The sequence below is a fragment of the Girardinichthys multiradiatus genome, chromosome 7, assembly GCF_021462225.1.
Source record: "Girardinichthys multiradiatus isolate DD_20200921_A chromosome 7, DD_fGirMul_XY1, whole genome shotgun sequence".
Lineage (NCBI taxonomy): Eukaryota > Metazoa > Chordata > Actinopteri > Cyprinodontiformes > Goodeidae > Girardinichthys > Girardinichthys multiradiatus.
Genome location: NC_061800.1, coordinates 25,774,749 through 25,798,209, shown reverse-complemented (window position 1 = coordinate 25,798,209; position 23,461 = coordinate 25,774,749). Strand labels below are relative to the sequence as shown.

General features: G+C 38.7%; 3 protein-coding genes across 5 annotated transcripts; 1 reads left to right on the top strand and 2 right to left on the bottom strand.

Moving 5' to 3' along the window:
• Positions 1–131: 131 nt before the first annotated feature.
• Positions 132–11,752, top strand: fastkd1 (FAST kinase domains 1). Of its 2 annotated transcripts, none has more exons than XM_047370256.1 (15): positions 132–284; positions 2,209–2,621; positions 2,697–2,765; positions 3,009–3,134; positions 4,383–4,781; positions 4,861–4,971; positions 7,329–7,460; positions 7,540–8,026; positions 8,104–8,218; positions 8,300–8,428; positions 8,522–8,653; positions 8,730–8,843; positions 9,797–9,941; positions 11,222–11,336; positions 11,438–11,752. In XM_047370256.1, the coding sequence occupies exons 2-15, from the start codon at positions 2,287–2,289 to the stop codon at positions 11,519–11,521; spliced, it is 2,493 nt and encodes an 830-aa protein (XP_047226212.1). In that variant the 5' UTR covers positions 132–284; positions 2,209–2,286; the 3' UTR covers positions 11,522–11,752. The 2 variants fall into 2 exon arrangements, with proteins under 2 accessions (XP_047226212.1, XP_047226211.1); XM_047370255.1 differs by lacking the exon at positions 132–284 and adding an exon at positions 291–541.
• A 324-nt stretch (positions 11,753–12,076) lies between these two features.
• On the bottom strand, positions 12,077–16,566 carry klhl41a (kelch-like family member 41a). 2 transcript variants are annotated; one of them, XM_047370259.1, is made up of 6 exons: positions 15,417–16,562; positions 15,185–15,342; positions 14,991–15,098; positions 14,728–14,913; positions 12,951–13,097; positions 12,077–12,336 (listed from the first exon to the last, which is right to left on the bottom strand). In XM_047370259.1, exons 1-6 carry the CDS (start codon positions 16,494–16,496, stop codon positions 12,225–12,227), a joined length of 1,791 nt encoding a protein of 596 aa, XP_047226215.1. In that variant the 5' UTR covers positions 16,497–16,562; the 3' UTR covers positions 12,077–12,224. The 2 variants fall into 2 exon arrangements, with proteins under 2 accessions (XP_047226215.1, XP_047226216.1); XM_047370260.1 differs by lacking the exon at positions 12,077–12,336 and having other exon boundaries at positions 12,957–13,200; positions 15,417–16,566.
• Positions 16,567–17,132: 566 nt separating this feature from the next.
• On the bottom strand, positions 17,133–22,572 carry bbs5 (Bardet-Biedl syndrome 5). The gene is made up of 12 exons (XM_047370285.1): positions 22,399–22,572; positions 22,113–22,195; positions 21,973–22,038; positions 21,752–21,801; positions 21,527–21,654; positions 21,310–21,445; positions 21,000–21,095; positions 19,872–19,934; positions 19,647–19,781; positions 18,150–18,233; positions 17,892–17,915; positions 17,133–17,805 (listed from the first exon to the last, which is right to left on the bottom strand). The coding sequence occupies exons 1-12, from the start codon at positions 22,458–22,460 to the stop codon at positions 17,704–17,706; spliced, it is 1,029 nt and encodes a 342-aa protein (XP_047226241.1). The 5' UTR covers positions 22,461–22,572; the 3' UTR covers positions 17,133–17,703.
• Positions 22,573–23,461: the final 889 nt, after the last annotated feature.

Below are 23,461 nucleotides of genomic sequence, written 5' to 3'. Positions count from 1 at the left end.
GAGACCCAGGTTAATTTGTGCCCTGAAATTTTCCTGACAGGTAAAATATTCCCAAAGACAGTACACGACCTTCTCAATACATGGTATAAACCTTCTACAGACATCACGTTGTCTAATTTACGTCAAATATTACGGTGCTAGAACAACTTAATTACGCATTAGAACCAGTAGAGCGTACATCAATCAACAAACTCGTGTGCCTGTAAGCCCGAACTCAGGAATTCAACCTCTGCAGCTGTGACCTCACCTGCTACGGAAGTAAAACTTCTCAGCACACTTGCTAGGTAATTATGACTTTGAGCTATTTTAATGGCTGCGTTTAACTTGTGTCACTACAGTAATGCAGCTTTTCTTCTATAAATCTAGAAAACGAAAAGATAATTTCACTTATCTCAGTACAATAATTATTTAAGGTGATGTTTATGTATCCACGTGAGGACCCAGGCTTGAATCTGAACTCAAACTCATATTTAAAGTCTTATTGGGACTGTTTTTCCAACTCTCTACTGACAAATAGGATCAATATGTCCGATTGAACTGTGTAAGTATTTGCATGTAACAAACTGTCATTAAATCTAACCAAAACTAACATAATTTTTATCAAGTATAAAACCATTGCTAATCTAGTACTTTATAAAGACTGCTTTGACAAACTAAATAAAAGGCAATAGATTTGTGTATTTAATAAAAATGCTCAAAATATGATGGGAAATCTCGTATTAAACATGAGCCAAATAAAACTGCATTAAGCATGTATATGTAAAATAAAGGTATATATATTTTTGGACCACAGATCACCACAAGTTAACTTTCCACTATATCTGAATTATTGCACAAAGGTTTGAGGCATTACTAGTACACTTGAGGTACATCTTAATATATTAAAATATAGTTTAGTAGTTAAAATATTGCAGTGATTCAATTCAGAAAGTGAAGTCATATACTATGTAAATTCATATCACAGAGAACGAAATATTTTAGCCGTTTATTGCAGTTAAATTAGTTTATGGCTTACAGCTAATTTACGTTAATTTAAAAACAGGAAACTGGACTGTTCGACAGTCCTTTTTCTCCTTAGTTCAGGGAAGACGTTTCTGACTTTGTCTCTGGTTTAGGAGGGACTTAACATAGGGAATGTGACAGTAGTAGCTCGTTTCCTGGAAATGGTTATGTGTTATAGTTCTTGAAGTATTGACTCCAACCAAACCAACTCAGTTTTTCCTTCCACTCAACTTTCCATTAATATGCTTAGAAGCAGAACTATGTGAACAGCCAGCTTCTTGAGCAGTGACTTTTTCTGTTTTTCTATATTAAAAATGTTTTAATTTTCTGACAAACTGAATTTGAGGTTTCACTTGGCTGTTAGCCAGAATCAAGGGTCAAGAATTGTTCAAATTAATAATAATACACCCTTGAAATATATAACCCAGTGGCTCTCTGAGCAATAAGTTTAAAAAATTTAGTTATTAGCAAGCATAGACCCCAGATCTAGGCAGCTTTTGGGAAAAAAAGTAATATACTGAATTGAATTTTCTTTTTCAAAAGCTGGATAGTTCTGCTATTTTCATCTCCACAACAACAAGGTTCTATTAAAAACTTTGCACACATCAGTGTTCACTTAATGAATTCAATTACTGAAATAATTACACTGTTCGGAATGCAAATACATATATAAAGTCATGGCATTACTTGTATGCACAAGAGCTGCAGTATTAGAAAAAGACTTAACTGCAATAATGTGCCTGAAAAATGCAATGATGGCATTAACTCTAATTGAAATACTTTTTCCTGACACCTTTTATTATTTACCATTCATTCATCATTCATTTACAATTGATATTGCACACACTAATGTTACGATGATGATTTGGTGTATTGTGGAGCTTTAGTATGTACATAAAAAACATACTTAATAAACAACTATGATAACGTATTAAAAAAGACATCAGTTGATAATTGCAGCTACGAAATAGTTGAGAAGTGATAGGGTATAAAAAATTTAAGCGCTCACCTTATTTTGAACATGTTAAGGGAATGTTTCTACTTGATTTATTTCATGTTCAAATAAAACATCAGTTCATTAAGTAAGCCTAGAGCAAATTGCTGTTAATTTAAGGCTGTAATAAACAGGTTTCATAGTATTTGATGCCTTTTTGCTTTGCTTTGCTAAATGAGACAGGTTTGTGATTGGTTGAACCTGCCTCTCAGTTGACACAGAGCTCCACTGTGGACGCATGTACAATGAAGACCTCAGTGCTCACCTAACTTACACCCAGGTGTGTAACAATGTTCAGACTACAATGTGTGAGGCCCTGCCTCAGAAGACTCCTCCATCAGGGTGCGGGGATCAGAGACCAGGTTCTGGAGGGGCTGCAAGTTTGCTCTGCTGAGGACCAGGTGCTTGATCTGGTGGGGAAGAACAAAGCCAAGCTGACTGTGGAGCATGTGAGCTGTGCTGTGAGGATGCTGTGGGAGTTTCAGAAGGAGAGGCCTGAACTGCTCAGGACTGTCCACCTCATCAAGAGTCACCCGCAGTTCTTGACCCTCCGGGTTTTGGCAGAGAATAAAATCACTCTGATGGATGACTTCACACTGGTCGACATGCTTTATGCTTTCCTCAGGTACAATAACGATCTGTTTATTTATTCATTTAAGTTCCAGTATTATATTATTGTGTATTGCATTCTCTTCTGTAGGCTGAATGTGGAGCAACATGACTCTCTTGTGCAACAGATGGTTTCAGAAGCTTGGGTGAGAGTAGACAGGTAACTTTAGTTACATTTATGTTGGTTTATTTTGAGTTATTAAGCTGATTAAGTAAAGTTGTCAATAAAATACACGCACTGTTATAAAGTTGAATATGAAACTATTTGTCTTAACCCCAAAAATAGTAAATTCAGAGTTATTAGAAGCAAAACAAGCATTTCAACCAAATAAAAGTCATTGAAACCCTTAACGTTTAGTCATTTTGCTATTAGCTCTGTGATGTAACATCTTTTTTTCTGCAGTCTTCCCATGTCATCTTTGTCCAAGTTTGCGGTGGTTTTACATGATCAGCACCTCCAAAGCAGTCCTCTGATGGGTCACATCACCAGCATTTTGGACCAGAGGTTATTGTCGATAGATGATGCCAGGTCAGTCATTAGACAGATATGTGACTTCCTATAAAAAACACAGTGCCTTCCAAAAGTATTGATATTCCTTGATCTTTTACTTGTTTTGACACGTCACAGCTACAAACCAGCGGATTTTAATGATTTGATGTAACAGATCAACGCAAAGTAGCACAAAGTTTTGCCATGGATAGAAAATGACATCTTTGGTTCTGATTTTTGCACAATAAATCAAGATTGGACTGAGAGCATCTTTTAACAGCAGTCTTTAAGTCTTGCCAACATTCTTAATTTGATGTAGGCCCTGGACTTTGACCGGGCCACTCTGACACAGGGATACGCCTGATCTAAACCATTCCATTGTATCTCCGGCCGTGTTGATGACTGTAGTCCTGCTGATAGTTGAACAAGGATTGCCCTGTATTTAGCTCCATCCATTTTCCCTCCAACTCTGACCAGCTCCCCTGTACCTGATGAAGAAAAGCCACATCATGATGCTGCCAACACCGTGTTTTAGGGTATGTTCAGGTTGACATGCAGCTTTAGATTCCAGCCATACATATCCTCTTCCCTATAACCCAGGATGTTACATTTTTGGAAAGTGGCAGATTATAAGCCGGAATTATGGCTTTCTTCCAACAGTGGCTTTGTTCTTGCTACAGTTCCATCAGAAGTAAGTAAAATTGTACTTATGTAGGACCTTTCAAGATATAAAGAAAACAAAGGACTTCACAATTTATTCATGTAACAGCCCAAGACTAAAACACATGAAAAACATTAATGAAGGGCAGATTTCTAGAGTTCTTTTAACAGATGTTCCCACCTGAGCTGTGGATCTGTGCAGCTCTCACAGAGCTACTGTTGGCTTGCTTCTATGATTAAAGTTTGCCTTGACCGGCCTTTCAAATTAAATAGACTCTGATATCTTGTTTGGCCTGTGATGTCATTTTGTAACTCTGTACGCACAGTTGGTGTCCATTTACTTATTGTTCATTGAGGGGTAACAGAGTAAGGGAGAGCAAACACAGAAGCTGGCCACACTTTTCAGATTGTGATTTGTAAAAGAAGAAAAAAAAAAAAAATCCCAGATCACTTTACAACTATTCACTCCCTTGTGTTTGTCTCTTACTTACAATCCCAATAAAATGTGTTGAAGTTTGTGGTCGCAATGTGACAGAACCTGGAAAAGGTCAGGACGTATGGATACTTTTACGAGACGCACTTTACCGATCTCATAATGTTGACACTCGGTGACATTTGTCTCTCCAGGATCTTAACGGCTCTGATGATCAGCGTGGCGTCCCTCGTGTCCACACGGCTGCGGGACGCTCTGATCAGCAGAGCTGAATATCTACTGCACACCGTCGACCCCTTGAATTACAACACCCCAAGGAGGATGGTGCAGTTTCTGCGCAACATCAAGTACATTCACCGACCCCTGCTGGAGAAGTGCAATGAGATTTTTTTGCGCAACATTGCCAGACTGGATGCTGAGAATATCAGCATAATCTTGGGTCTGTATCAGTCCCTTCAGTTCAACAACTGCGACTTCAGGCTGGCTGCTAAAGAAAGGCTGACCGAGCTGATCGACACAAGCACCGACCCTTTCTCCTTCTCTAAACTCTTCGTCGCTCTGGCACCAATCGGCAGTCCGGACATCAGGGAAAGGTTGGTACTCTAATTGGCAGAGAGACCCTTGAGTTTAAGTTACTAATTTATACAAGAGTTTTTTGTTCTTTCTTCTCAGGTTGGAGAACACCACGCTCCTGGTGGCAGATGAGTTCAATCCTCAACAAGCTTTGGCTGTGATTGAAGCCCTGGAGGAGATTCAGAGCAGAAACCTCATTTTATTGAACAAGTGAGTTCACTTGAAGGAAAGAAGACTGAAGTTATTTTGTTCTCAGAGCCCTGGTAGAACCTTTTTCTTGTGTGGTGTCCGACATCTATTTTGTGATTGGTCAAAACTCTGAAGTTGGCATGGTTACCGCATTGCCTTGTTCTGCAGCAGAGAGGCACTTATGCCCCTTTTCCACTGGCTTGATTTGGCCCTACTCGACTCCACTTAGCTCGCTTTGCGAGCGTTTCCATTTCTGTTTTTTCTGTACTGGTACCTACTAACCCCTGAGCCGTATTTTATAAGTTCTGGCTGTGGTCCAGATAATTGTCCCAGTGGATCATATTATACATGAAAAAAACATACATGCAAGAATCTCTTATACATAATAATACAAACATTAGTAATTCATTTATTTTAATGCTGGGCGATATGGAAAAAAAACATATATCACAATGTAGACTATTTTATATCACAATAACGATATATATCATGATATACCCCCAGTTTTTCTGTTATTCACTGAAAAATATGACAAAATAATATCATTGCTTACTTTTTTCCAACTTTATTTTAAAGTGACATTTTACACGCAATACTTTTGCGTTCGCTAGCAAAAGTTGTTAATCGCCTTGATAAAGCTGTGCATTTTGGAACAGCTACACAGATGACAAACTGCTCACAAAACCAACAGCACTGATATGGCATTGATATGGTTTATTTGTCATATGCAGGTTAACATGCAGTCAACAATGCGATTAAATGCTTAAGATAAGAAGAACCGTTCAAATCCCGATAAAAACAAAAGCACTAATGGCGTGCAAAAAAAAGTACACATCATGCAGCAGCAATAAGCAAATTAAGTGTCACAGATGTGGTTTTGTGCAGTATTACTGTCCAGAGTTCAGTAGTTTGACAGCTTGTGGATATTAACTGTCTTTAAGTCTGATTGAAGATCCTTTTATTTAAGGCCGATTTCAAAACAAAACTCAATAAATCTCAAAAACGGGTTCAGTGTTTGTTCCATTTTTGCAGTCATCTAGTTTGGAAACTCTCCCACCAAGTATTGTGAGATAACGCAAAAGTAATGCGTGGGACGCAAAAGAAAACAAATTCCCCAATGTCCCCTCGCGGGCTCCGTAACATTTAACTGAACTGTCACAAATGAGAAAAATACATTTTAGTGCAGCAATAAATGTATATCAAATGACAACAGATGAGGCAGAGGTAGAGTTGCAGTAGCAGCTTCTTGAACCCAAAATGTATCCAAATCACAGACGTACCCCCATTTTTGGTAAAAGAGCTTTTTGGGCTGCCTGCGTACCTGCCTCTGTTTGTTGCAACCCCGGGTATGAGACTTCAGCCTCTGGCGCCTCAATATTTCAGCACTCATGAGTTAAATAACATAAAGCCTGCCGCAAACCGGCGTGTGAGTCACGTAACGTAAAGGAGCGTCATGTCGCAAAACCACAAGATGGAGCTTCTTTGCGAAAAACCTATTTTTTATTCTTGTTTATCACATATATAAACTGAGTGTATGCAAAGTGACAACACTAATACATTCATCGTTGCCTACATTATGAAATATTTGCTTGAATAATTGATAAAATTATGTTAGAAACGATAGAAGAGAAGTAGCACAATAGACACTTTTCTATCGTCCCCACGATATGTATTGTCTTATCGCCCAGCACTAGTTTATGTTTTTATTTTCTGTTTTAATATTATTATTATTATTTTTTATTATTTTACACAGATTACTTTAATGTAGCAATGTCACATCGTAACGTTAATAGCAGCACAGCGCACTGCACTGACGCCTGGAGACGGGGCTTCAGCCGTCAGTGGGTCAGTGGAAACACAACTGGTACCGTACTGAGTAGAGCGAAGCCGAGTGGAACGGAGCAGCGCCGGCAAAACGAGCCTGTGGAAAAGGGGCATACGAGGGGTTCTGCATACAGTTTTTTTGTGAAGGAAAAAGCTTTCTGACCAGAAAGAAGATTTATTTTCATGTTCCTTCAAACTCGACTAAAGAAACAAATTTCTCTGTTTTTGCAGAATGTTTATAGGCCTTAGTAAGATTTATTATTTTATACCTAATTTATCAGGAAAGGTCCACTAAAGTCTAAACTTTAAAATGATTAGTTTGTAATTTTCTTTACAATTTAAGCAGTAATTTACCCCAAAATGCTGACTGGGTGTTAAACTTCACTCTTGCTCCTTGGAAACGGCGGGTGATAAAATGAAACGCTTTGTTAGAAAATGTAAAAATGTAATCTAATGTGGTCACTTGCTAAGTAACCAGTTGCCAGATGAAACGTATGAATGAATGTATTCCTTTGTTTTAATGGGAGTTTTGATCATTTCCGTATTATTTCCAGAATTGCATCCGTGATCCAGAAGAACCTCCATGTCTACAAGTCGGTGGAGGTGGCCAGGATCACCCAGGCCCTGTTCCTGTTGCATTATCAGAACCCAGAACTCTTCATAAACCTTAGAAAGGTTTTGGTTGGGTGAGCTTTTAAAGGTTAAGTTTTATGCATTCAAGTTTAAGCAAATCAAAAGTACACTAACAGACCTTTTATGTTGCAGTTTTTTGCAGCGCAGCTTCTACCCATACGAAGTGACCATGCTGACCCGGGTGCTCTCCATGCTGCCCAGCCGAAGGCTTGACGAGGGCGTGGTCTCGCGGGTGGACGACGTGATAGCGCAGTGCAGCCTCAGCGAGCTCAATACCATCTCCTTCGTCGTCGCCAAGTGGATCCGGAACGATCCATCGTACCGCCACAACACCCACAGCAGGTACGTGCGCCTGCTGCAGCGGCTGAGCCACTGCGGCCACGAAAGGCTGCAGACGGCGGACCGGCTGGACCTGCTGCTGGAGGAGCTCAAGTATGTCTCGGGAGAGTGGTTCGAGGAGATGCTGCTTGACAAGACATTCGTCACACTGAAGAGAATGATCGATCAAATTAACCCAAGCAACGTTTCCGACTTGGCCTTCTTCCTGACCAGAACCAACCACCTTTATCCTCCTCTGATGGACAGAATTGCCAGTGTGGCCACTGAACACATTGACGAGGTACCCGCGTAAACATCTCAACATTTTATCCTGGATTATTAACATCTATATTAATTAGTTTTTCTGCTCTTGTTAAGATTCACTTCTCAGCCACATATGCCACCCTGCTACCATTTTCCGTCCTGAATTATGAACCTGTTCATGCAGACGAGCTTTATGATGCTTGTATTAAGCGCTTCACTCCTCACATTAGTAAGTAGAAGCTCCGCAGCGCTGATTTCTGTTTTTCTATTGTGAATCTATACTTCTAATCTTTTACACATGTTCTTTTAGGCTCCTTTGACCCTCATCTACTTGTCCTCATGGCATATTCTTTGGCTGTAGCTGACCGTTTTCCTGAAGAATTAATAAGAGAAATCTTCAGCATTGATTTTCTTGGAAAACTGGACTGTCAGCTGGAAAGTAAGATCTTAAACCTACTTCTGCATGTTTAATATGATGTGAGGAAAGTCTTTGTTCAACAGGATAAAAAGAAGTGTTTTTAAATTCTTACAGGCCTGCCCGAAACCCTCAACATGAGGACGCGGCAGCGCCTCATGGACCTCAATCGGGCCGTGTGTCTGGAATGTCCAGAGTTTCAGTTGCCGTGGTTTCACGAGCGTTACTGCCAACAGCTGCAAAAGAAAAGTAAGAGGTCGGGGTTATGCCCCTTTTTTTTCTCTTTTGAAATGTGTTAAACATTTCCTGCATAAATATTTTTTAGGGAATGGCTCCATCAGTCCGGTACAGCAGCAGATCCACAAAATGTTGGGTGAAGTTCTTGGTGGAATTAACTTTGTTCAAGCAGCCGTCATCACTCCATATTTTTACACCGTAGGTGAGTACTGCAGGTGACAGTTTATCATACTGGCTTTTCTTCTCCATCAATGAATAGGAAAGCAGAGGAATTTTATGAAGTAGATGAATACAGAGCAGTGCTTAATTGTAAAGCAGAAGAAAAAAGATACAAGGACAGCAAATTTTTCAGAAGCTATGTAAGGGTACAGCAAAGGTCAAAGTATTTTAAATTAAAATGGCCCATTTAAAGTCAAGACCTAAATCCAATTGAGAATCTATGGAAGGATGTTCACAGAACCTCTTGATCCAATCTGACTTAACTTTATAACTTCTGCCAAGAATGGGCAACATATTTCCATCTTTAGACATGGAAAGCTGCTAGAGACAGACCTCAAAGGACCTGCAGCTGAGATATCACTGAAAGGTTTGATTCAAGGGGCCTGAATACAGATGCACCAAACACGTCTTAGATTTTCTTTGCAATTGTTGAAAACCATCATGTTTCTTTTACCTCACAAATATACACTACTTTAAGTTGATCTATCACATAGAATCCCACGTTGAATGTAAAACATGTTGAAGTTTGTGTTAATTTGCCAAAATTGAAATTCAAAAGAGTATGAGTACTTTTGAAAGGCACTGAACAATTGAATAAAAACTTCTAAGGTGGGTCTTATTTATTGTCTAGAAAAAAAGATCTGAGTTTGGTAAAGCAAGAGTGTCCAGTTCAGCTAACCTTCAGATGTGGAAAGAGTTACTTTAACCTCAAGAGTTCAGTTTTATCTCAGGACTTTATTTAAAGACATGTTAAATGTAATTTAATGTTAATGAAAGTTCTGACTGTTGATTAGAAACTGAGACCAGAATTCAGTAAATTTGCTTTTTGTGAGGTTTGGAAGCAAGATTGATATCTGCCTGTGTGATAAGGGTTCGTAGAGGGGGTAGTTTTGTTTTTATTTTGAGTTATATGAATGTTAGACTTTGTAATTTCAGATTTCGAATGTAAACTGGACAAACACTTGCAGCCATTGCCTTACTCTGAGCTGAGCACTATGCAGATCTCAGACAGAGGAAATGTTCTCTGGGACTCGAGTTCACTGGAAAACGCCCGAGATGAGCTTCCAGCTGGAGCTCAACGGTGAGGATACACAGCGTGAGCACCCAGCAGCTACATCAATCAAACTTCTTTATAACACATACAAACTAAGAAAACCCTAAGTCAGATCTGTTCTCTAGCAGTGTCTGATGACATTTGCTGCGTCTTCACCATACTTTAGAAAGTTTTACATACAATTTTAGTGCATATTTTCCTCATAATCTTACTAATCCATCACCTTAAAATAAGGACAAAGAGCCATTATGTAGTGATGTTTTTAGGGAACAGTTGCATCACAGTGGTAATTTTTAGTAATAATGCTTTGGCCTCCTGATTAGTGGCGTTTCATCACAGTTCAGGTTTTACAACGTGGCTGCAAGCGTGTTTATACCTTGTGGACGTTTTCACAGCTCTGGTTGTATGTTTAGGGTCATTGTCCAGCTGGAAGGGGGACCTCTGACCCAGTTTCAAGTTTTTACAGCAGGGTTTTCTTCTAGAATTGCCCTGTAATGATCCCCATCTGACTTCCTAGTACTTCTGCTTAGGTTCCCTGTCCCTGCTGAAGCATTGCCACTGCATGATGCTGCCACCAGCTTGTTTCATAGTGGTGTGTGTGTTTGTGTGTGTGTTCAGGATGTTTGATTTCTGCCATCCATATTTACATCTAAAGTTAAGTTTTGTTTTCATCTAATCAGAGAACATTCTTCTACATGTTTACTGTGTCCCTGACATGGCTTATTGTAAACTGCAAACTTTAGCTTTGTTAATGCCACTCATCCCTAAAGACCAGATTTATGACCTATTGCTGTTCTGTGGACAGATCCTTCCTCCTGAGCAGGGGATGTCTGCAGATCCTCCAAAGTAACCATGGGTCTCTTGAGTCTTTCTTTGATTAATCCTCACCTTGTCCAACCCGTTTCTTTAGGTGGACAGATTTTTCTAGCTAGGCATACTAACAAGACAAATACTTTCCATTAGCACATGGTAGATTGAACACATAATTGTTTTCTAACCAAACTCTGCTTCAAACTTCTTCACACGGTTCCCTCTGACCTTTCTTTCTCGTCTTCACGATGCTGTTAGTTCACTAATGTTCTCTAACAAACCTCTGAGGTCTTCACTGAACAGCTGGATTTGTATTTAGGTTAAATTACATCCAGATGGACTAATTAGGTGACTTCTCAAGGTAACTGGTTACTCTAGATTTTATTGGAGGATGTCAAAGTAAAAGGTCTGAAAACAGAGGCACACCACACTTTTCGAGTTTTATTTGTAAAGAAAATTGAAAACAAATGAACCATTTTCCTTTTTTGTTTTCATAGCGTCGCTATTGACTTTCTGGATTCCAAGTTCTTCTGCAAAAACTCTCATCACATGAAAGGTGAAGCCTTAATGAGAAGGAGACACCTTGAGATTCTGGGATACCGTGTTGTTCAGGTAGGAACATTAGCCAGCATTTTAATTGAGTTCATCGTTTTACAACCATTGATATTTCTTAGAGTCGGTTGAAGAACTGGTTTATGCCTTTTCTTTCCCAGATCCCTCATTTTGAGTGGAACTCCATGGAGCTTTCCACACACCACGCATGGAAGGAATATCTTAGAAAGAAAATTCTGGGATAATTTTCCTCCTGATGCCGTATTTATGGGACAATGACAGAAATGTTGCATATGAGGCACCTAACCACCACTTTGATAAAGGTCTGAGCAGATTATCTGAACAAAGTGTTATTATGTGAAGTGCTCCTTGTGTTTAGAAGATATGGTGTTCAGCTGGCATGACTCTACCTCATTCATGTTAAATGACAGTGAATTATGTGCTTTTGTATTAAATAATTAAAAAACAAAACTAAATGGGAAATGATGCTCAGTTTTTTATTGGAAAAGTGAAGGTTTATTACATGACTTTATTTTAATAGTGTGTATGAAATTCCTAATTTAGTTTTTTTCAGGTTTTACAATAGTAAGCATTTATCTTTTTTTTTTTTTATGTGTACCGGTAAAAGCAGCTTGAAGGATTTAACTTTAAAATCAGTTAGAAACTCAGAGGTTTGTGTCTCAAATATATAAACTTAATTTTTTTTTTAGCCCTCAAAAAGTTTATTTAAGTTATATTGTATTATAAAAGTTAGATTGATGAGAGATGTCACAAAGATAAAAACAAGTTCTTTAAATGCATAAGGAGCAAAAATAAAATTTTATTCGATCTGAAATTTAACACAGAAAGCAAATGATCTGATTTTAAAATAATAAAAAAAACCATCTTCTGCTAGGAGCTTGTAAATAAAATCGTCACAACACACAATAATAAGGTGAAGGTCCTCTGTTACAGTTTGGGCATTTTGGCTGCATTCAGGCGCATGGAGACACATGAGGCTCCAGCTGCGTAACGCATCTCTCTGATCATGCCGGTCCACTGCTTGGAGTCATCTTCATACCTGATACAGGCAGTAAAAAGATGTACACCACCAGTCAAACGTTTTAGAAACACTTTCTCATTTAATGGTTTTCTTTATGTGACTATTTCCATTTTACTTAGATTCTCACTGAAGGCATAAAAACTGTGAATGAACCCCTGTGGAATCATGTAGCAAACAATAAATTGTAAAAGAACTTTAAATATGTTTTATATTTTAGATTCCTTAAAGTAGCCGCCCTTTGTTGTGATGACTGAAATATTAACCTTTTGGCCGTCTCTCAACGAACCTCTGGGACGTTCTTTCAAGACTCTTTGTAAATTCCTCCAGGTGACCACCTCATGAAGCTCATGGAAAGAATGTCAAGAGAGCAAAGCAGTGATCAAAGCAAAGGGTGGCTATTTTGAAGAATATAAAATATAAAAGTTTAGAGTTATTTCATACTTTTTGTTTACTATATAATCCCTTGTGCTCATTCATGGTTTTGTGGCCTTTGGTGAGAGTCTACAATGTAAATAGTGATGAAAATAAAGAGACCCATTAACTGAGAAAGTGCATCTAAAACTTTTGACTGGTAGTGTATTTCATAAAGAATGAATGGACTGATTTGGTGCAGGAGGAAAACCCAAACATACTGCCAAATGTCGATGACTTCAGTCGGGACACACTCCTTGTTCTCGTTCTCCACCATGGCAAAGCCTCCCACAGCGTACAGCAGCCCTCCACAGCTCACCAGGTTGATTGAACTCCTCTCCTGGGGAAACTCTGTGAAGGGCGACCACCTCCAACGAAGCACACAAAGCTCTGAGCTCCGATATTTAATTTATTTTATTTGTAAAATTCAGCTTTAATGTCCTGAATCTTGATCTGAGTGTGATCACAAATCTACCAAAGAAAAAGACAAAATGTGCTTTTTCTTGTTACACTTTGTACACGCTTGAAGACTAGATAAAGAGTTAAAAAAATTAGTTGTATTTCTTCCTCAAATAAAGACATGATGAGGTTTTTGTACATGTCATATAGATTAGGAAGCTATCATCCAAAACGAAGAAAAAAGGCTTCAATTCATATGTCTGGGCTTGATTTGATCACTATAAATCGCTATTTAAAAATGCTTTTAGTCATATTAACCCTTTAAAGACTTTTATCTAAAACTATCCAGGTTTTTCTAAAGTATTTTTAAACCTTATTTCAGACTTTGGCTGCTTTGTTTTTTTTTAACACATTCTTAATCATAGTACCTTATTTATTCCATTATAGTAATTCATTTATTATAGTCCATATAATGATAAAACACGAATTATCTAACTAAAATAAATCATTTTTAGATGACTTCTTACCAATTATTATTTTTTAAAGAGAAACCCTGAAGAACAGGGGTTATAATTTACTAAAAGTAAACTGCAAACCGATATAACAAATACAACAGATTGTTACCTTAATACACAAAGAAATAAAGATGCAAAAACACTGATCAAGAGAATTACTCTTGTGCTTCAATAAAATGTAGTTATTGTTCTCCATATTAACTAGTCCTACCAACCATAACTCCTTTTCACCATAATCCAATAAAAGCTTTATAAAAATTTGAAAATCTTTCTTTCTTAAAAAAAAAGACAATGAAAAGAAACTTAATTTAAGGTTTCACTTACTGATGAGGTTTTCAATATGGGTTTTACGTAAATTCTGATATGTTAAACTTTTACTGCTGTAAAAAGTGGAAGACATAAAAAACATCATGCCTGAAAAACATACATGGCAGATAAACGAAGAGTTTTGTCTTTAGGAGACAGGACAAAAATCAAACGAGGACCTGAGAGATTAATCATCCTTGTGGTGATTTTCTAACATATAACAACACTTTAGCTAACAGGTCTTCGAGCGTCACCTTGTCGGCGCTGAACACCATTTTATGTCTGTTAAGTTCTGTTGGCTCTTGTATTTTTCTATTTAACTTCTGAAATTGTGTCAGGCTACTATTAAAACATGCCTGTGGAGACCAGTTTAAATTAGGCACTTTCCTAACTGGTCTACCGTTTGTAGCCAACATCAGTTCATCTCTTTTTATGCACCGATGATTCATATGTCAGAATTAAAGGGCTTAAACTAAATAAATGGTCTGACAATGGATAAAAAATATGGACCTGAATGTTAGAAAAAAACAGCTACAGTCCAAAGAAATATAAATGAGAAAGTAAATATATATATATATAGAGATATATATATATGTATGTATATATATATATATATATATATATATACATATATATATAAAGAAAGCAAGAAGGTCTGTCTTCTCGGAAGCAAATTTAAAAAAAGTGAAGGATGACTCAAGACTTATGCACAACACAAATAGTGATAACTTCAATGTTTTGAATAAATAACAAATTTTTATTGAAATCCAGCACTTACTTGTTGGTCCCAAAGTCATAGGCTTCACATGCTGCAGTCAGTCCATCTTCATTCACTCCCCCAGCGACAGTAAGCTTCCCCTTGTGGATAACTGCTCCAAACATGGATCTAGGAGTCTTCATGGAAGCAACCTCCTTCCACTCTGACCTCTTGTGGTTGTATGCAAACATCTTATTGGTTGCTTTACTTTTACAAAGAAGATAAAACAGTCCCTGGGTTGAAGTTAATGAAAGTCACTTTTTAATTAATCATTGTGATCTTACTTGTCATCGGTTTTTCCTCCCAGGCAGTAGACCAAGCCGTTCTCAGAGACCACGCAGTGGCCGTGAATTTTCACAGGCAGCTTCTTTGTTTCTGTCCATTTCATTTTTCTAAAAAAAGCAAAGAGACAGTACCGGTTTATGGCTGCACTACTCTCATTACATCTACATTCAATTGTTAAACATGTTAAACGTACTCGGTATCATAGCACATAACAGTGTCATGAGACTCATTGGACTGTAAATCTTTTCCCGCCACAGCAAATAGTAGGTTTTCAAATTCGCCCATCGCGAAGAGACACCTGGGGGACGGCATTGGTGGCAGAGCTAGCCATTCAGAAGCAAGGCTGTCCAGCTGAAAGGTACAGACACCTTTTAAAAAACTGAACACTTTTTCATTGCTGTTTGAATCAAACAACACTTTTCTACCTGGTAGAAGTAACACTGCAGTGGACTTTCTTTATCCTCCTCGTCTACAAACAGTCCTCCCAGCACATACAGGTTGTTCTTCTTCGATGTGAGGCTGACGTGATTTCGGGGAATTTGCTCAGACATTGCAGCAAGAAAACACTCGTTCTCTTGGCTGTCGTAGGCCACCGCAGCAGTGTCATTAATCATCACGATCACGTCTTTAGCATGCATGCCGAATCTGCGGTTGTTGTTCAAGTAACCTGGCACCGTCCCCTCCTCTCCCTCACCTGAACCCTTTTTGTTCTGGGGCAGCTTGCCTGCGAATGCTTCCTTGATGACTTTGATCTTTTTTAGGAGCTCTGGATCAGCCTTGATGAGCTCATCTTTCTCCACGTTTTCCTTAAAGTACTTCTCTGGAAGTAGACAGAAGCGAATGTATTCGAAAGCCTCCTCCAAAGATTTTGCTCGCTTTTCTATATCCTTTCTGATCCACCTCATTAAGGCCTCAAACACAGCTTCTTCTTTTTCAACATTCAACGCATCAGCTCCGATGATGGCAAAAAGCTCAGGTGGGGCAAGCTCCAAGAAATCATCATCTTTGGCTATGGTCTCAAAGCGATCTGCGATGTAATCTCTGGCTGCCATGGCCAGCCTGGCACAGTTCAGCATCAGTCCCAGCTTGTAGATGGCAAGGCAGCTCTTTATGGTGAGACTCTTCTGTAGGTAGTTCACACACACTGTGAAAACCGAGGGGATCTGTAAGCAATTCGCGATGCACAAGATGTCCTGAACATTGTTGTCGTTGATGTCGATCTCAGCCGAGTACAGATAATTCACAATCACCTCCATAACATTAGGATCAAGGTTCTCGAGAACAACCTCCTTCCTGTCCACCTCTTTGCCATCCACCGAGAAGAAGAGCTCCCGGAAATACGGGCTGCATGCTGCTAGAATGAGCCGGTGGCTGGGGATGCTTCTGTCTCCAACCTTTAGGACACAGTCAATCAGCTTATTCTCATTCAGAAGTTCTTTGAGTCCATCCTGCAAAAGAGTGCTCTGAAACAGACGGAGATCCTCTCTCAGGCCTTGGGCGTCCATTCTCTTCAGACTGAAGGTAGATGTAAGGAAACAACTGAAGACAGAAAACTACAGGCACACGGGTCTGTAGCCGATTAAATATAACCGTGCCCTCCTAAATATAGCCCACCAGCCAAACCGTGAAGAATTCAGGTTGGCCATAGTGGAGCGCTCACACAGCTGTCACAAAGCCCAAACAACTGTGGAGCCTCGTCGCCCCTACATTGTTGTGCAGCCGCACAAAAATAACAGACTTTCTGTTTTAATCTGACTTTGGCTTTCTTTCAGGGAGCAATAGGCAGTTTCAAAAAGAGGAACATTCATGCTTTGTTTTTAATGTTTCATATTACCTTAACTCATATGGATGACATCTACTTAGTGTTTTTGGGACAATGAAAAACTTTATGTTGACTTAGTTCATTGACAGCAGCAAGAGCCCAGCTTTGGTCTGTGAGATGCAGTTTTTATGCTGTGAGACATTCAAAGGCACGTCTACTATTCAGCAGCCAGGTCAGTGAACTCCAGCCACAACAGGAGGTGGAAGCTTATCCTCCATTCTTTAAATGTTTGTACATCTTTGCAATTAGCCTGTGATGCCTCAACATACAGACCTATTGAGTCTGTTGATGTTTATTAAATAACAAGGAATAAACCAAGTTTATTTACATTGATTTTAATCTTAATAGGCTTTTACAGGGTTACTAAACATTGTTCATGTTTATATGATTTCTGCGATGGGCAGGCTTTAAATATGGAAGCTCCAAAAAACAGAAGGCAGAAAGGAAGGAAGTGAAGACCGCAGGAATGACAACAAAAAAATGGAGGAAGGAAATAAGGGAAATAGGACAACAGAAAAGAAGAGGGAAAGGAAGGACACAAAAAAGGGAAAGATAGACAGAAATTAAATAAGGACACAAGAAAGGAATGAAGGGCAGAGGAACGGGACACAAGGATGGAAACAGAAAGAAGAAAAAGAAGGGAAGGCATAAGGAGGGCACAAAGAAGAAATTCCACACTTATCCAGGCTGTGTAGAAACCCTGGTTTTACAGCATTTAAAAACTACAAGAAAACAATTCATACATTTTCACCAGATATGAAATTTAGTACTGTACCTTGTCTTTAAAACAAGCATCTATAAATGGCCTTTGCAACTTTAATCTTGGCCTATGAACATAAAATAAAATCTATCTTGTCTGTACATAGAATACACAGATGTTTCATGTTCTTTCAGCCTATAACTTCCCACAGCCCCTGAAGTGTAAAGCCGTCCTTAAGCTTCTCAACGGCGAGGCCAAGCTCCTCAGAGAAAACTGCTTCACGGTCTTGCTGCTGTAGTATTAAAACAAAGATATTAGGCTTTCGCATTTTTTAAAGCATGCACTGAAAACTTTAGTTTACTTTATGAATATATTTACCTTATTGCCATCAGCAAAGTAGGCCTGGAAACAAACACACATAAACAGGTAATCAACATAACTGATTGCAATGAGCAGTGTATTCTGGTTGTTAAGGTAGGTTATTGTTGAGCAACACAGACAGAAGCACTAAGCAACATGAACTCGTGCTGGTTTGTCATGCTGGGAAGCATTAGCTCGTAGTTATTCTGAGAGTCTGACAGGCTTTAGACTCCCAGAGGAGTGACGAGTGTAACGAAGGCCAGTGGGCTCACTCACAGTGAAAGCATCGGTCTGTTCGTCAGGCTCGATTTCCACATCATCAGGGGGCTGTTCCACAGTCAGTTCTTCCAGCGCCTGGGGCTGAAAACAGCACAACGAGAAATATTACGGGACATCTAGAGTACTTTTCAAAACTCTTAATACCTCTTGAACTTTTTCACATTGGGTCACTTTACAACCACAAACTTTAATGTATCTTATTGGAAATTTATAGACTAAGACAAGTAGTGCATAATTGTGAAATGCATCAGCAACTATACACATTTTTCAATATCTTCACAAATAAAGTCTGAAAAGTGTGGCATGCATTTGCATTGCCCAGTCAATGCTTTGTAGAACAACCTTTCACTTAAAGCTGCAACTCTTTGAGGTATGGTTCTCATTATAAGCTTTACACATCCATAGGGTGAAATGTTCGCCCATTCTTCTTTGGGGAATATATCAGACTCAGTCAGATTAGATGGTGAACATCACGTTTTCATTTATTTGTCATTTATTTCTCGACTTTGACTGTGTCATTCTAACACATGAATATGCTTTGATCTAAACCATTTTCCTGGCTGTGGCCGTGTGTTTAGGGTCGCTGTCTTGCCAGCAGATGAAAAACCTCCACCAAGATTTCAAGTCTTTTGCAGCCCCCTCTGCAACATGTTTTCTATCTGGATCGCCCTGTACTTAGGTTCTTATAATCTATGACTAGAGAACTGCTGAAAACCATCAACGCAGCATTATGGTGCCACCACCATGTTTTGTTGTCATGATGGTGGTTTCAGGGCCATGTACAGTCTTAGTTTTTATTGCCACAGAGAGTTTTGCATGTAGTACGAAAAGTTTTAATTTGGGTCTCATCTCACCAGAGCACCGTCTTCCACCTGTTTGTTGCTCTCCCTATATGACTTGTGGCAAACTACAAACAACTTCTCATTGCTTTCTTCTTGACATTCTTCCATAAACGACGCATTTGTGGTTACTCCAGCAGAGTAACCATGGTCTTCTTGGCTCTTTCTTTTTCTTGGTTTTCACTAATGCTCTCCAACAAACCTCTGAGGCCTTCACAGAATCATCCGGGGGAATCAACAGGGGCCTTTTTTAGAAAAACTACATCTAGAGTCACATTATATTACACAAGGGCAAACTCTAATTACTAATTAGATAACTGCTGAAGGTAACTGGTTGTATTGGACGTTATGTAGGAGTATCAGAGTATAGGGAACTGAATACAAATCCATGTAACACTATTGATTTTAATTCACAAAAACATTTTAACAGCCATCCATCCTCTTCCATCCACTTTCCAATTATGTGCTTCTCGTTGGTCTACCAAATATTGTCTGGTTAAAATACATTCAAGACTGCAACTGTAACATAAAGAAAGGCTGAAAAGTGCTAGGGGTATGAATACATTTGCAAGCATAATATGTAACAGAATATAGAGAAAATCATGGGAAAGATGGCAGTCACAAGGAATGTCTCAAACTATTCCTGTTGGCCTACCTTTTCCTCCATTTCATAATCCACTCCAAAGATGGGGTTTGCAGAGTAAACTTTATGCAAAGAGTTGATTTCTTTGAGAGCATCTTGAAGCTTTTCCACCGGATCGATTTTAAACCCAAGCACATATCCTCCACTCTATGACAACAAGGTCACTGTTATTAGTATAACACAAAGCATGAAGAGGAAAACCTTTATATTAGGTCCAAAGAAGTCCAAAGAAGTCACCTGTCGTGAACTTTCAATCACCAAAGCCAGACCAAACTTTGAGTCTCTTATTCTGATCGACCACTTGGAGAGGACAGAAAGTGATTAATTAATAAAAAGAAACTGGCCCCATCAATGGAAATTGTTTGAAACATGACAATGGAACAGGGATTAACATAAAAACTCAGTGTTTGGTTATTGTGTGGACATGGCCAACTAATTATACACTGTCAGCCCAAAGACCCAGGAAAAGCTTATTAATTATATTTTTCTGCTATAGATTAACAGTTGGGTTAGTAAAACAAATTGATTGAAAGGAAGAAACGAATGTCCACTGTAGTACACACCTGGACTTTGCCGTTATCTACTGGAACACTGGTTTTGCTTGTACATCTGGAAGTTGTTTTTGCTACGTAGGCATGAATGAGCTGAATTACCTCCTCTGCAGAAACCTTTTAGTGAAATAGTCATCCAAATTCAGAAGTGCTGAATCAGAAAAGCAGCTAGGACATGCAGGACACTGACTGTTAAGAACTGACAATGGACACCACTAGTGTACATGGACGTCATGAGCTCCATACAGTGAGATCCTTCCCTGGTACTCAGTCTTCCTCCCAACAAACCAAAAACATACATTAGGTTAATTAGCCTTTCTAAATTACCCCTATGTGTGAGAATGAATGTGCAAGGTTGCTTGCTCTGTGTTGGACTAAAAGTCCAGGGTTCACCTGTCTCTCCCTGGGTGGGATGTGACCTATTGGAACCTTTGGAGAAATATATCTGCCCCTCAAAAAGCCTGATGAGAAATGAATGGGGGAAACAAATCCAACGAAACAATTCTAGTCCATAGAGGACTAATGCAGACTTTACCCACATGTTCTTCTAAGCTATCACTGATCCAACACTTCTATCAGTGTCATCCTTTTCCCCCGTTACTCTCATCCTGTCATAGATGTATGTCGGAAACTCACTCAGTTATTCTTGTAAGAATTCTTTCAGTAAATGGTTATTGAAAAAAAAAATGGGACTCAAACACAAATACAAAGTAATTATTTCCACTGCTGAGTAGATTTATAAGTTATCTGTTTTTCTAGGGCATGAAAATGAACTGCTGGGTCTAAGGACGATAAAGATGTTTGATGGACTTACAATCTGAAGGTAAGGAATGCTGACGTTGAAGCTCTCGTTCATGTTGGCATGCCACACAATCCGAACATTAGTGATAAAAAAGGTTCCCAGGTTACCCTACAAAAGAAAACAGTTATGTTACACAAAATGTATTCAGTTCTAATGGTGATATACTGTATATAGAGGTTTGGATACATTCATTTGACTTCATCTTTTTAAACCATGGAGATCTAGTTTAACTTTTATTTTTCTCCATGCAAGCTAACGTTCAAGAGATTAGTGAAATAATCAAATTAACTAAAATAAATATATTCCCGGACAACACCAGTACCTGATCACTGGACAGATTCCAAACCCCATTGATTTTATCATACACTTGCTCCCGGGGCAAGAGTCTGAGCTGCTTGTTTTGAATGAGAGCAGCTCGCAGCTTCAGGTCCCGGTACATCTTAGAGGTCTCATAAGCCCTGTACCAAAACATAACATTTTCAAATCATAATAAGCCACTGACTAGATTTAACATATAACCCTCCCTCAGTGTTGTTTACCTGTGTACAGCAATCACAGAGGTGAAGAGCCTTGGACTTCCAAGAACCAGATTGGTAAAAATGAACTCAAATCTTGTGTTGTTGGACTTTGTTAAGATGTACAGAGCTTCAGTATGTCCCCTCAGTTTCTAGAAAACCGATTTTAAATTTAGGAAACAAGTACTGTAAAAAATAAAAATGTAATCTAATGTCAATTTTAGGAAGTGAAAGATGGGGGTTACTCACAGAGTGTGCAGTCCTGGTTGTGATGTTAATAATGGTGTTGTAACCCACAGCTGAGCACGAAAACAATACAAAACGTCACCTTTTACATTTGACAAGATATATGACATAGAAATAAGCAAACACTCATTAAGGTGTATTGCTTGAGTCAAGTAAGGACTAAATAACCCACGTCACATTCAAGGAAATACTTATTTACTATTTAGGAATTCAATTTTACTCACACAAGTTGACTCTAGGCAGAGCCAAAGAGTGCCAAATGATTCTCAGGTTTGTCACCAAGAGTCGTCCTGAAAAAGGGAAACAATTCTTACTGTGGTAGTTAAATCACCAGCTACGCTCCAATGATACACGGCAAAGTCACCTCGATCCCCATTATTTCCTTTCGTGTCTTCAATTGAGTCCAGACAGTCGATCAGTACCTCACCTGGACGGGTTTTCATCTGTCTGCGCACAGGAAGGATTATCATACTGATTATTTATTTAGGTGTAATAGATCACGGCAAAAACTCTGAACCCCAGAAAGAAGGTCAACCCTGTTATGAAGCTAATATTAAAAATAATCAAACACCGAGCAGCTTTATCGAGCGGAGTGAGCTTGCTAGCTATGCTACATGCAATATTCCCAAATTATTCCAGCATTAACTCACTGCGCAGTAATGTCGAATCTAACGTCTCTGTCTTCCCAGAGAGCATCTAAAGCCGCCGCCATGATCTTTATGTAACAACTTGCAGGGTTTTGATTACTTTAACGTCCAAACCGCCGTCTGAGCAACGGCTAAAGCTAATCTGAATCACCCTGCCTAGCGTCATAATCTCTATGGCAACAGACGGAAAGCGTAAAGGACAAATTACTTTCAACGCGCATTTTCTACAAAACACCGGGTGGTAAATAAACTGGTTAAATTTGGTTAAAAAACGCATTGGTAATGATCAGATACGTATGTACCCATTTTTTTAAAACATATATATGTAAAAAAAAAACACAAATACATTTTATTAATCAAATTTATTTCTAGAGCACTTTTCGTATGGCCAGGTGTATCAGAAAGTTCTTTGCAGAGGTTAGAAACAGAAAAACAGCCAGAAAGTTTCAGGCAATATAGATTAAAATAAGGAAACGAAATGTTTAATTTCAACCCATCAACTGATCATTTTCAAACTATTTACTGTATAAAATGAAGTGAATATTTTAATAAAAGTAAGAGTGTTGTAAATTAGATTTCATCAGAGGGTTAGGATTAAATATACAAAATATGCTTGAGTAATTGATCGGTGTGCATGCAAGTAGCTGGCACAAGTGTTTTGTAGCGGCATTTTCACTTTTCTTGTATCTCCCTGCAGTTTGACTAACTTGTCTGATAGGATATCATATTTTAATCACGCCTCACAGATTAATTACCAGAACACATATTTAAATCTAGCCAGGTGTACCATATTGTGGAAATATAATCAAGCTATCCATCTATTAATTTGAGTTTTTTCCAGCTTCGCTAGAAGATCCGTTTGTCCTTTCTTTTGCAATGATGCTTTAGCTGAAAATGAAAAAATGAAAGCTAAAAGTACAAAAGAGAGGAAAAAGGACAAAAAAGTTTGAAGAGGACAGAGAAAACTGGAATTGTGAGTCTGGAAAATAATATACTATTGGCATGAAAATGTGTAGGAACTCTGGTTCAATAAGACAGGCTTATTTTCGGTTTGTTGCCATGAAGA